This window comes from Tachypleus tridentatus, unplaced genomic scaffold (assembly GCF_004210375.1).
Source record: "Tachypleus tridentatus isolate NWPU-2018 unplaced genomic scaffold, ASM421037v1 tig00012518_pilon, whole genome shotgun sequence".
Classification (NCBI taxonomy): domain Eukaryota; kingdom Metazoa; phylum Arthropoda; class Merostomata; order Xiphosura; family Limulidae; genus Tachypleus; species Tachypleus tridentatus.
In genome coordinates this window covers 1-13229 of record NW_027467833.1, presented here as the reverse complement: position 1 = coordinate 13229, position 13229 = coordinate 1, and the positions used below count along the sequence as shown (strand labels likewise).

At 43.6% G+C, this 13229-nt stretch overlaps 1 protein-coding gene across 1 annotated transcript in view; it reads right to left on the bottom strand.

Moving 5' to 3' along the window:
- LOC143243697 (uncharacterized) overlaps positions 1 to 10361 on the bottom strand; it is a 43963-nt gene extending 33602 nt beyond the window's left edge. Inside the window, exon 1 of the mRNA XM_076487350.1 lies at positions 10173 to 10361. Within this exon, the coding sequence (XP_076343465.1) occupies positions 10173 to 10361 (189 nt within the window). The remainder of the gene's footprint in view (positions 1 to 10172) is intronic.
- Between the last annotated feature and the right edge of the window lie 2868 nt (positions 10362 to 13229).

The window sequence follows — 13229 nt, the reverse complement described above, 5'->3', positions numbered from 1 at the left end:
TCTGTAGGAAGGAGGATGAGGCAGTGTTATGTGGTATTTATTCTGTCAGCAAGAGGTCTGTAGAGTAAGGAGGATGAGGCAGTGTTATGTGGTATTTATTCTATCAGCAAGAGGTCTGTAGAGTAAGGAGGATGAGGCAGTGTTATGTGGTATTTATTCTGTCAGCAAGAGGTCTGTAGAGTAAGGAGGATGAGGCAGTGTTATGTGGTATTTATTCTATCAGCAAGAGGTCTGTAGAGTAAGGAGGATGAGGCAGTGTTATGTGGTATTTATTCTGTCAGCAAGAGGTCTGTAGAGTAAGGAGGATGAGGCAGTGTTATGTGGTATTTATTCTATCAGCAAGAGGTCTGTAGAGTAAGGAGGATGAGGCAGTGTTATGTGGTATTTATTCTGTCAGCAAGAGGTCTGTAGAGTAAGGAGGATGAGGCAGTGTTATGTGGTATTTATTCTGTCAGCAAGAGGTCTGTAGAGTAAGGAGGATGAGGCAGTGTTATGTGGTATTTATTCTGTCAGCAAGAGGTCTGTAGAGTAAGGAGGATGAGGCAGTGTTATGTGGTATTTATTCTATCAGCAAGAGGTCTGTAGAGTAAGGAGGATGAGGCAGTGTTATGTGGTATTTATTCTGTCAGCAAGAGGTCTGTAGAGTAAGGAGGATGAGGCAGTGTTATGTGGTATTTATTCTATCAGCAAGAGGTCTGTAGAGTAAGGAGGATGAGGCAGTGTTATGTGGTATTTATTCTGTCAGCAAGAGGTCTGTAGAGTAAGGAGGATGAGGCAGTGTTATGTGGTATTTATTCTATCAGCAAGAGGTCTGTAGAGTAAGGAGGATGAGGCAGTGTTATGTGGTATTTATTCTGTCAGCAAGAGGTCTGTAGAGTAAGGAGGATGAGGCAGTGTTATGTGGTATTTATTCTATCAGCAAGAGGTCTGTAGAGTAAGGAGGATGAGGCAGTGTTATGTGGTATTTATTCTGTCATTTATTCAAAGAGGTCTGTAGAGTAAGGAGGATGAGGCAGTGTTATGTGGTATTTATTCTGTCAGCAAGAGGTCTGTAGAGTAAGGAGGATGAGGCAGTGTTATGTGGTATTTATTCTGTCAGCAAGAGGTCTGTAGAGTAAGGAGGATGAGGCAGTGTTATGTGGTATTTATTCTGTCAGCAAGAGGTCTGTAGAGTAAGGAGGATGAGGCAGTGTTATGTGGTATTTATTCTGTCAGCAAGAGGTCTGTAGAGTAAGGAGGATGAGGCAGTGTTATGTGGTATTTATTCTATCAGCAAGAGGTCTGTAGAGTAAGGAGGATGAGGCAGTGTTATGTGGTATTTATTCTATCAGCAAGAGGTCTGTAGAGTAAGGAGGATGAGGCAGTGTTATGTGGTATTTATTCTGTCAGCAAGAGGTCTGTAGAGTAAGGAGGATGAGGCAGTGTTATGTGGTATTTATTCTGTCAGCAAGAGGTCTGTAGAGTAAGGAGGATGAGGCAGTGTTATGTGGTATTTATTCTGTCAGCAAGAGGTCTGTAGAGTAAGGAGGATGAGGCAGTGTTATGTGGTATTTATTCTGTCAGCAAGAGGTCTGTAGAGTAAGGAGGATGAGGCAGTGTTATGTGGTATTTATTCTGTCAGCAAGAGGTCTGTAGAGTAAGGAGGATGAGGCAGTGTTATGTGGTATTTATTCTGTCAGCAAGAGGTCTGTAGAGTAAGGAGGATGAGGCAGTGTTATGTGGTATTTATTCTGTCAGCAAGAGGTCTGTAGAGTAAGGAGGATGAGGCAGTGTTATGTGGTATTTATTCTATCAGCAAGAGGTCTGTAGAGTAAGGAGGATGAGGCAGTGTTATGTGGTATTTATTCTGTCAGCAAGAGGTCTGTAGAGTAAGGAGGATGAGGCAGTGTTATGTGGTATTTATTCTGTCAGCAAGAGGTCTGTAGAGTAAGGAGGATGAGGCAGTGTTATGTGGTATTTATTCTATCAGCAAGAGGTCTGTAGAGTAAGGAGGATGAGGCAGTGTTATGTGGTATTTATTCTGTCAGCAAGAGGTCTGTAGAGTAAGGAGGATGAGGCAGTGTTATGTGGTATTTATTCTATCAGCAAGAGGTCTGTAGAGTAAGGAGGATGAGGCAGTGTTATGTGGTATTTATTCTGTCAGCAAGAGGTCTGTAGAGTAAGGAGGATGAGGCAGTGTTATGTGGTATTTATTCTATCAGCAAGAGGTCTGTAGAGTAAGGAGGATGAGGCAGTGTTATGTGGTATTTATTCTGTCAGCAAGAGGTCTGTAGAGTAAGGAGGATGAGGCAGTGTTATGTGGTATTTATTCTGTCAGCAAGAGGTCTGTAGAGTAAGGAGGATGAGGCAGTGTTATGTGGTATTTATTCTATCAGCAAGAGGTCTGTAGAGTAAGGAGGATGAGGCAGTGTTATGTGGTATTTATTCTATCAGCAAGAGGTCTGTAGAGTAAGGAGGATGAGGCAGTGTTATGTGGTATTTATTCTATCAGCAAGAGGTCTGTAGAGTAAGGAGGATGAGGCAGTGTTATGTGGTATTTATTCTGTCAGCAAGAGGTCTGTAGAGTAAGGAGGATGAGGCAGTGTTATGTGGTATTTATTCTGTCAGCAAGAGGTCTGTAGAGTAAGGAGGATGAGGCAGTGTTATGTGGTATTTATTCTGTCAGCAAGAGGTCTGTAGAGTAAGGAGGATGAGGCAGTGTTATGTGGTATTTATTCTGTCAGCAAGAGGTCTGTAGAGTAAGGAGGATGAGGCAGTGTTATGTGGTATTTATTCTGTCAGTTAGAGTAAGGAGGATGGTGTTATTTATTCTGTCAGCAAGAGGTCTGTAGAGTAAGGAGGATGAGGCAGTGTTATGTGGTATTTATTCTATCAGCAAGAGGTCTGTAGAGTAAGGAGGATGAGGCAGTGTTATGTGGTATTTATTCTATCAGCAAGAGGTCTGTAGAGTAAGGAGGATGAGGCAGTGTTATGTGGTATTTATTCTATCAGCAAGAGGTCTGTAGAGTAAGGAGGATGAGGCAGTGTTATGTGGTATTTATTCTATCAGCAAGAGGTCTGTAGAGTAAGGAGGATGAGGCAGTGTTATGTGGTATTTATTCTGTCAGCAAGAGGTCTGTAGAGTAAGGAGGATGAGGCAGTGTTATGTGGTATTTATTCTGTCAGCAAGAGGTCTGTAGAGTAAGGAGGATGAGGCAGTGTTATGTGGTATTTATTCTGTCAGCAAGAGGTCTGTAGAGTAAGGAGGATGAGGCAGTGTTATGTGGTATTTATTCTGTCAGCAAGAGTCTGTAGAGGAGGATGAGGCAGTGTTATGTGGTATTTATTCTATCAGCAAGAGGTCTGTAGAGTAAGGAGGATGAGGCAGTGTTATGTGGTATTTATTCTGTCAGCAAGAGGTCTGTAGAGTAAGGAGGATGAGGCAGTGTTATGTGGTATTTATTCTGTCAGCAAGAGGTCTGTAGAGTAAGGAGGATGAGGCAGTGTTATGTGGTATTTATTCTGTCAGCAAGAGGTCTGTAGAGTAAGGAGGATGAGGCAGTGTTATGTGGTATTTATTCTATCAGCAAGAGGTCTGTAGAGTAAGGAGGATGAGGCAGTGTTATGTGGTATTTATTCTATCAGCAAGAGGTCTGTAGAGTAAGGAGGATGAGGCAGTGTTATGTGGTATTTATTCTATCAGCAAGAGGTCTGTAGAGTAAGGAGGATGAGGCAGTGTTATGTGGTATTTATTCTATCAGCAAGAGGTCTGAGGCAGTGTATGTGGTATTTATTCTAGTCAGCAAAGTCAGCAAGGATCAGTGTAGAGCAAAGAGGTGGAGGATGAGGCAGTGTTATGTGGTATTTATTCTGTCAGCAAGAGGTCTGTAGAGTAAGGAGGATGAGGCAGTGTTATGTGGTATTTATTCTGTCAGCAAGAGGTCTGTAGAGTAAGGAGGATGAGGCAGTGTTATGTGGTATTTATTCTGTCAGCAAGAGGTCTGTAGAGTAAGGAGGATGAGGCAGTGTTATGTGGTATTTATTCTGTCAGCAAGAGGTCTGTAGAGTAAGGAGGATGAGGCAGTGTTATGTGGTATTTATTCTATCAGCAAGAGGTCTGTAGAGTAAGGAGGATGAGGCAGTGTTATGTGGTATTTATTCTGTCAGCAAGAGGTCTGTAGAGTAAGGAGGATGAGGCAGTGTTATGTGGTATTTATTCTGTCAGCAAGAGGTCTGTAGAGTAAGGAGGATGAGGCAGTGTTATGTGGTATTTATTCTGTCAGCAAGAGGTCTGTAGAGTAAGGAGGATGAGGCAGTGTTATGTGGTATTTATTCTGTCAGCAAGAGGTCTGTAGAGTAAGGAGGATGAGGCAGTGTTATGTGGTATTTATTCTGTCAGCAAGAGGTCTGTAGAGTAAGGAGGATGAGGCAGTGTTATGTGGTATTTATTCTGTCAGCAAGAGGTCTGTAGAGTAAGGAGGATGAGGCAGTGTTATGTGGTATTTATTCTGTCAGCAAGAGGTCTGTAGAGTAAGAGGAGGCAGTGTTATGTGGTATTTAGGTCAGGAGGTCTGAGAGTAAGGAGGATGAGGCAGTGTTATGTGGTATTTATTCTGTCAGCAAGAGGTCTGTAGAGTAAGGAGGATGAGGCAGTGTTATGTGGTATTTATTCTGTCAGCAAGAGGTCTGTAGAGTAAGGAGGATGAGGCAGTGTTATGTGGTATTTATTCTGTCAGCAAGAGGTCTGTAGAGTAAGGAGGATGAGGCAGTGTTATGTGGTATTTATTCCATCAGCAAGAGGTCTGTAGAGTAAGGAGGATGAGGCAGTGTTATGTGGTATTTATTCTGTCAGCAAGAGGTCTGTAGAGTAAGGCAGGATGAGAGCAGTGTTATGTGGTATTTATTCTATCAGCAAGAGGTCTGTAGAGTAAGGAGGATGAGGCAGTGTTATGTGGTATTTATTCTGTCAGCAAGAGGTCTGTAGAGTAAGGAGGATGAGGCAGTGTTATGTGGTATTTATTCTGTCAGCAAGAGGTCTGTAGAGTAAGGAGGATGAGGCAGTGTTATGTGGTATTTATTCTGTCAGCAAGAGGTCTGTAGAGTAAGGAGGATGAGGCAGTGTTATGTGGTATTTATTCTGTCAGCAAGAGGTCTGTAGAGTAAGGAGGATGAGGCAGTGTTATGTGGTATTTATTCTATCAGCAAGAGGTCTGTAGAGTAAGGAGGATGAGGCAGTGTTATGTGGTATTTATTCTATCAGCAAGAGGTCTGTAGAGTAAGGAGGATGAGGCAGTGTTATGTGGTATTTATTCTATCAGCAAGAGGTCTGTAGAGTAAGGAGGATGAGGCAGTGTTATGTGGTATTTATTCTGTCAGCAAGAGGTCTGTAGAGTAAGGAGGATGAGGCAGTGTTATGTGGTATTTATTCTGTCAGCAAGAGGTCTGTAGAGTAAGGAGGATGAGGCAGTGTTATGTGGTATTTATTCTGTCAGCAAGAGGTCTGTAGAGTAAGGAGGATGAGGCAGTGTTATGTGGTATTTATTCTATCAGCAAGAGGTCTGTAGAGTAAGGAGGATGAGGCAGTGTTATGTGGTATTTATTCTATCAGCAAGAGGTCTGTAGAGTAAGGAGGATGAGGCAGTGTTATGTGGTATTTATTCTGTCAGCAAGAGGTCTGTAGAGTAAGGAGGATGAGGCAGTGTTATGTGGTATTTATTCAAGAGGTCTGTCAGTGTTATGTGGTATTTATTCTATCAGCAAGAGGTCTGTAGAGTAAGGTGGATGGTCCGTATCAGAGTCTGTAGCAGTAAGGAGGATGAGGCAGTGTTATGTGGTATTTATTCTATCAGCAAGAGGTCTGTAGAGTAAGGAGGATGAGGCAGTGTTATGTGGTATTTATTCTATCAGCAAGAGGTCTGTAGAGTAAGGAGGATGAGGCAGTGTTATGTGGTATTTATTCTGTCAGCAAGAGGTCTGTAGAGTAAGGAGGATGAGGCAGTGTTATGTGGTATTTATTCTGTCAGCAAGAGGTCTGTAGAGTAAGGAGGATGAGGCAGTGTTATGTGGTATTTATTCTGTCAGCAAGAGGTCTGTAGAGTAAGGAGGATGAGGCAGTGTTATGTGGTATTTATTCTGTCAAAGAGGTCCAGAGCAAGAGGTCTGTAGAGTAAAGGAGGATGAGGCAGTGTTATGTGGTATTTATTCTGTCAGCAAGAGGTCTGTAGAGTAAGGAGGATGAGGCAGTGTTATGTGGTATTTATTCTATCAGCAAGAGGTCTGTAGAGTAAGGAGGATGAGGCAGTGTTATGTGGTATTTATTCTATCAGCAAGAGGTCTGTAGAGTAAGGAGGATGAGGCAGTGTTATGTGGTATTTATTCTGTCAGCAAGAGGTCTGTAGAGTAAGGAGGATGAGGCAGTGTTATGTGGTATTTATTCTGTCAGCAAGAGGTCTGTAGAGTAAGGAGGATGAGGCAGTGTTATGTGGTATTTATTCTGTCAGCAAGAGGTCTGTAGAGTAAGGAGGATGAGGCAGTGTTATGTGGTATTTATTCTATCAGCAAGAGGTCTGTAGAGTAAGGAGGATGAGGCAGTGTTATGTGGTATTTATTCTGTCAGCAAGAGGTCTGTAGAGTAAGGAGGATGAGGCAGTGTTATGTGGTATTTATTCTATCAGCAAGAGGTCTGTAGAGTAAGGAGGATGAGGCAGTGTTATGTGGTATTTATTCTGTCAGCAAGAGGTCTGTAGAGTAAGGAGGATGAGGCAGTGTTATGTGGTATTTATTCTGTCAGCAAGAGGTCTGTAGAGTAAGGAGGATTTATCCTGCAGTGTTATGTGGTATTTATTCTGTCAGCAAGAGGTCTGTAGAGTAAGGAGGATGAGGCAGTGTTATGTGGTATTTATTCTATCAGCAAGAGGTCTGTAGAGTAAGGTGGATGAGGCAGTGTTATGTGGTATTTATTCTATCAGCAAGAGGTCTGTAGAGTAAGGAGGATGAGGCAGTGTTATGTGGTATTTATTCTGTCAGCAAGAGGTCTGTAGAGTAAGGAGGATGAGGCAGTGCTATGTGGTATTTATTCTATCAGCAAGAGGTCTGTAGAGTAAGGAGGATGAGGCAGTGTTATGTGGTATTTATTCTGTCAGCAAGAGGTCTGTAGAGTAAGGAGGATGAGGCAGTGTTATGTGGCATTTATTCCATCAGCAAGAGGTCTGTAGAGTAAGGAGGATGAGGCAGTGTTATGTGGTATTTATTCTGTCAGCAAGAGGTCTGTAGAGTAAGGAGGATGAGGCAGTGTTATGTGGTATTTATTCCAAGAGGTCAGCAAGGCAGGTCCATAGAGTAAGGAGAGATGAGGCAGTGTTATGTGGTATTTATTCCAGCAAGAGGTCTGTCAGCAAGAGGTCCGTAGAGTAAGGAGGATGAGGCAGTGTTATGTGGTATTTATTCCATCAGCAAGAGGTCTGTAGAGAGTAAGGAGGATGAGGCAGTGTTATGTGGCATTTATTCTGTCAGCAAAGAGAATCAGCAAGTAAGAGGTCTGTAGAGTAATTCTGAGGATGAGGCAGTGTTATGTGGCATTTATTCTGTCAGCAAGAGGTCTGTAGAGTAAGGAGGATGAGGCAGTGTTATGTGGTATTTATTCTGCTCAGCAAGAGGTCTGTAGAGTAAGGAGGATGAGGCAGTGTTATGTGGTATTTATTCTGTCAGCAAGAGGTCTGTAGAGTAAGGAGGATGAGGCAGATGAGGGAGGTCAGTGTTATGTGGTATTTATTCTGTCAGCAAGAGGTCTGTAGAGTAAGGAGGATGAGGCAGTGTTATGTGGTATTTATTCTATCAGCAAGAGGTCTGTAGAGTAAGGAGGATGAGGCAGTGTTATGTGGTATTTATTCTATCAGCAAGAGGTCTGTAGAGTAAGGAGGATGAGGCAGTGTTATGTGGTATTTATTCTGTCAGCAAGAGGTCTGTAGAGTAAGGAGGATGAGGCAGTGTTATGTGGTATTTATTCAGTCAGCAAGAGGTCTGTAGAGTAAGGAGGATGAGGCAGTGTTATGTGGTATTTATTCTGTCAGCAAAGAGGTCTGTAGAGTAAGGAGTATGAGGCAGTGTTATGTGGTATTTATTCTATCAGCAAGAGGTCTGTGAGAGTAAGGAGGATGAGGCAGTGTTATGTGGTATTTATTCTGTCAGCAAGAAGTCTGTAAAGTAAGGAGGATGAGGCAGTGTTATGTGGTATTTATTCTATCAGCAAGAGGTCTGTAAGAGTAAGGAGGATGAGGCAGTGTTATGTGGTATTTATTCTGTCAGCAAGAGGTCTGTAAGAGGCGAGGATGAGGCAGTGTTATGTGGTATTTATTCCTGTCAGCAAGAGGTCTGGGAGTAAGGAGGATGAGGCAGTGTTATGTGGTATTTATTCTGTCAGCAAAGAGGTCTGTAGAGTAAGGAGGATGAGGCAGTGTTATGTGGTATTTATTCTGTCAGCAAGAGGTCTGTAGAGTAAGGTGGATGAGGCAGTGTTATGTGGTATTTATTCTATCCAGCAAGAGGTCTGTAGAGTAAGGAGGATGAGGCAGTGTTATGTGGTATTTATTCTGTCAGCAAGAGGTCTGTAGAGTAAGGAGGATGAGAGCAGTGTTATGTGGTATGTATCTCCCATGAGCAAGAGATCTGTAGAAATAAGGAGGATGAGGCTGCATGTGGTGATTATTCTATCAGCAGAGGTCTGCCAAGTAAGGATGATGAGCAGTGTTATGTGGTATTTATTCTGTCAGTAGGAGAGGTCTGAGAAGAGTAAGGAAGATGAGAGGCAGAAAGTTATGTGGTATATGTATTCCATCAGCAAGAGGTCTGTAGAGGCAGGAGATGAGGCAGTGTTATGTGGTATTTATTCTGTCAACAAGGTCTGGAGAGTGGGAGATGAGGCAGTGTTATGTGGTATTTATTCTGTCAGCAAGAGGTCTGTAGAGTAAGGAGGATGAGAGCAGTGTTATGTGGTATTTATTCTATCAGCAAGAGATCTTGTAGAGTAAGGAGGATGAGGCAGTGTTATGTGGTATTTATTCTGTCAGCAAGAGGTCTGTAAGTGTAAGGAGGATGAGGCAGTGTTATGTGGTATTTATTCTATCAGCAAGAGGTCTGTAGAGTAAGGAGGATGAGGCAGTGTTATGTGGTATTTATTCTATCAGCAAGAGGTCTGAAGAGTAAGGAGGATGAGGCAGTGTTATGTGGTATTTATTCTATCAGCAAGAGGTCTGTAGAGTAAGGAGGATGAGGCAGTGTTATGTGGTATTTATTCTGTCAGCAAGAGTCTGTAGAGTAGGAGGATGAGAGCAGTGTTATGTGGTATTTATTCTATCAGCAAGAGGTCTGTAGAGTAGGAAGGATGAGGCAGTGTTATGTGTATTTATTCTGTCAGCAAGATGTCTGCAGAGAAAGGAGGATGAGGCAGTGTTATGTGGCATTTATTATTCTATCAGCAAGAGGTCTGCAAAGTAAGGAGGATGAGGCAGCCGTTATGTGGTATTTATTCTATCAGCAAGAGGTCCGTATAGTAAGGAGGATGAGGCAGTGTTATGTGTATGCATCCTAATCAGCAAGAGGTCCGTAGAGTAAGGAGGACGAGCAAGTGTTTATGTGGCATTTATTCCATGTGCAAAGAGGTCCAGAGAGTGGATGATGAGGCAGAGGTTATGTGGCATTTATTCCATCAGCAAGAGGTCTGTAGAGTATGAGGATGATAAGCAGTGTTATGTGGTATTTATTCCGTCAGCAAGAGGTCTGTAGAGTAAGGAGTGATGAGGCAGTGTTGGTGGTATTTATTCCGTCAGCAAAGAGGTCCGGGAGAGTAAGGAGGATGAGGTAGTGTTTTGACCTGTTGAAGCAAGAGGTCCGTAGAGTAAGGAGGATGAGGCAGTGTTATGTGGTATTTATTCATCAAAGCAAGAGGTCCGTAGAGTAAGGTGATGAGGCAGCAAGTTATCTGGTATGTATTCCATCAGCAAAGAGGTCCTGTAGAGTAAGGAGGACGAGGCAGTTATGTGGCATTTATTCCATCAGCAAGAGGTCCAGATAAGGATGGAGGATAAAAGCACATGCATGTTTATTTATTCCAGCAAGAGGTCCAGAGTGGTAGGAGGATGAGGCAGTGTTATGTGGCATATCCAACAGCAAGAGGTCCGGAAGAGCAAGGAGGATGCATGGCATGGCATTTTATCTCCATCAGCAAGAGGTCCGAGAGAGCAAGCAGGATGAGCAGCCATGGCATTTATTCCAGTCAGCAAGAAGTCCGTAGAGCAAGGAGGATGAGGCAGTGTTATGTAATTTATCTCCATCAGCAAGAGGCTCAGAGCAAGTGAATGAGGCAGTGTTATGGCATTTATTCCCATCAGCAAGAGGTCTGTAGAGCAAGGAGGATGAGGCAGTGTTATGTGGTATTTATTCTGTCAGCAAGAGGTCTGTAGAGTAAGGAGGATGAGGCAGTGTTATGTGGCATTTATTCTATCAGCAAGAGGTCTGTAGAGTAAGGAGGATGAGGCAGTGTTATGTGGCATTTATTCTGTCAAAAGGAGGTCCGAAGAGTAAGGAGGATGAGAGAAGTGTTATGGCATTTATTTCTAAAAGCAAGAGGTCCAGCAGAGGCGAGGATGAGGCAGTGTTATGTGGTATTTATCCGTCAGCAAGAGGTCCGTAGAGCAAGCGAGGATAGGAGCAAGTTATGGCATTTATTCCATCAGCAAAGAGGTCTGCAGAGTAAGGAGGATGAGGCAGTGTTATGCGGTAAGTATTCCCATCAGCAAGAGGTCTGTAGAGTAAGGAGTATGAGGCAGTATTATGTGGTATTTATTCTATCAGCAAGAGGTCTGGCATGCTAGGATGAGGCAGTGTTATGTGGTATTTATTCCCATCAGCAAGAGTCTGTAGAGTAAGGAGGATGAGGCAGTGTTATGTGGTATTATCTCAGTCAGCAAGAGGTCTAGAGTAAGGAGGATGAGGCAGTGTTATGTGGCATTTATCCTTGTCAAGAGATCTGTAGAGTAAGGAGGGACATGCTAAGCCATGTGGTATTTATTCTGTCAGCAAGAGGTCCAGTAGAGTAAGGAAGATGAGGCGTTATGTGGTATTTATCCTGTCAGCAAGAAGTCTGTAGAGCAAGGAGGATGAGGCAGTGTTATGGCATTTTATTCCCATCAGCAAGAGGTCTGTAGAGTAAGGAGGATGAGGCAGTAAGCTATGTGGTATTTATTCCCATCAGCAAGAGGTCCGTAGAGTAAGGAGGATGAGGCAGTGTTATGTGGTATTTATCTCTGTCAACAAGAGGTCTGAGAGAGTAAGGAGAATGAGGCAGTGTTATGTGGCATTTATTCCGTCAGCAAGAGGTCTGTAGAGTAAGGGAGGATGAGGCAGTGTTATGTGGCATTTATTCAGTCAGCAAGGAGGTCTGCAGAGTAAGGTGGATTAGGCAGTGTTATGTGGTATTTATTCTGTCAGCAAGGCAAGGTCTGCAGAGTAAGGAGGATGAGGCAGTGTTATGTGGTATGTATCTCTAGTCAGCAAAGAGGTCTGTAGAGTAAGGAGGATGAGGCAGTGTTATGTGGTATTTATTCCATCAGCAAGAGGTCTGTAGCATAAGAAGGATGAGGCAGTGTTATGTGGTATTTATTCTATCCAGGGGAGGTCTGAAGAGTAAGGAGGATGAGGCAGTGTTATGTGGCATTTACCATCAGCAAGAGGTCCGGGAGAGTGCTATGATGAGGCAGCATGCTATGTGGCATTTATTCCGTCAGCAAGAAGTCTGTAGAGCAAAGGAGGATGAGGCAGTGTTAGGGGGGTTTTATCCCCATCCAGCAAGAGGTCCCAGAGTAAGGAGGATGAGGCAGTGTTATGTGGCATTTATTCATCAGCAAGAGGTCCAGAGCAAGCGATGATCAGGCAGTGTGTGGTATTTATTCTGTCCAGCAAGAGGTCCAGGAGAGTAAGGAGGATGAGGCAGTAAGCTATGTGGTGGCATTATTCCATCAGCAAGAGGTCCGTGGTAGAGTAAGGAGGATGAGGCAGTGCTATGGTGGCATTTATTCCCATCAGCAAGAGGTCCAGAGTAAGGAGGATGAGGCAGCAAGCTATGTGGGCATGTTATCCTCATTCAGCAAGAGGTCCAGTAGAGTAAGGAGGATGAGGCAGTAAGTTATGTGATGCATTTATTCCAGTCAGCAAGAGGTCTGTAGAGTAAGGAGGATGAGGCAGTGCTATGTGGCATTTATTCTGTGAGCAAGAGGTCCGTAGAAGCAAGGAGGATGAGGCAGTGCTATGTGGTGATTTATTCCCATCAGCAAGAGGTCTGCCAGAGCAAGGAGGATGTGAGGCAGCAGTGTTATGTGGCATTTTATTCCGTCAGTAGGAGAGGTCTGAGAAGAGTAAGGAAGATGAGAGGCAGTGTTATGTGGTATATGTATTCCTATCAGCAAGAGGTCTGTAGAGGCAGGAGATGAGGCAGTGTTATGTGGTATTTATTCTGTCAACAAGGTCTGGAGAGTGGGAGATGAGGCAGTGCTATGTGGCATTTATTCCATCAGCAAGAGGTCTGGAGAGTAAGGAGGATGAGAGCAGTGTTATGTGGTATTTATTCTGTCAGCAAGAGGTCCTGTAGAGTAAGGAGGATGAGGCAGTGTTATGGGTGGTGGCATGTATTCTGTCAGCAAGAGGTCCGCAAGAGTAAGAAGGAGGATGAGGCAGTGTTATGTGGTATTTATCTCCGTCAGCAAGAGGTCCTGTAGAGTAAGGAGGATGAGAGGCAGTGTTATGTGGTATTTATCCTGTCGTGCAAGAGGTCTGTAGAGTAAGGAAAGATAGAGGGAGAGCCATGTGGCATTTATTCCTTGTCAGCAAGAGGTCTGTAGAGCTGAGGAGATGAGGGCAGTGCTGCCGTGGTATTTACCCCATCAAAAGAGTCCTGTAGAGCAAGGAGGATGAGAGCAGTGCTATGTGGTACTTTATTCCGTCAGCAAGAGGTCCGTAGAGTAAGGAGGATGAGAGCAGTGGTATTTATTTATTCTGGCAAAGAGGTCTGTAGAGTAAGGAGATGAGGCAGGTTATGTGGTGCATTTATCCTGCAGAGGTTCAGAGGCGAGGATGAGGCAGTGTTATGGTATTCTATTCCATCAAAGCAGGTCCTGTGGTGAGTAAGGAGGGATTGAGGCAGTTTTATGTGGCATTTATTCCTGTCAGCAAGAGGTCCGGAGAGTATGGAGGATGAGGCA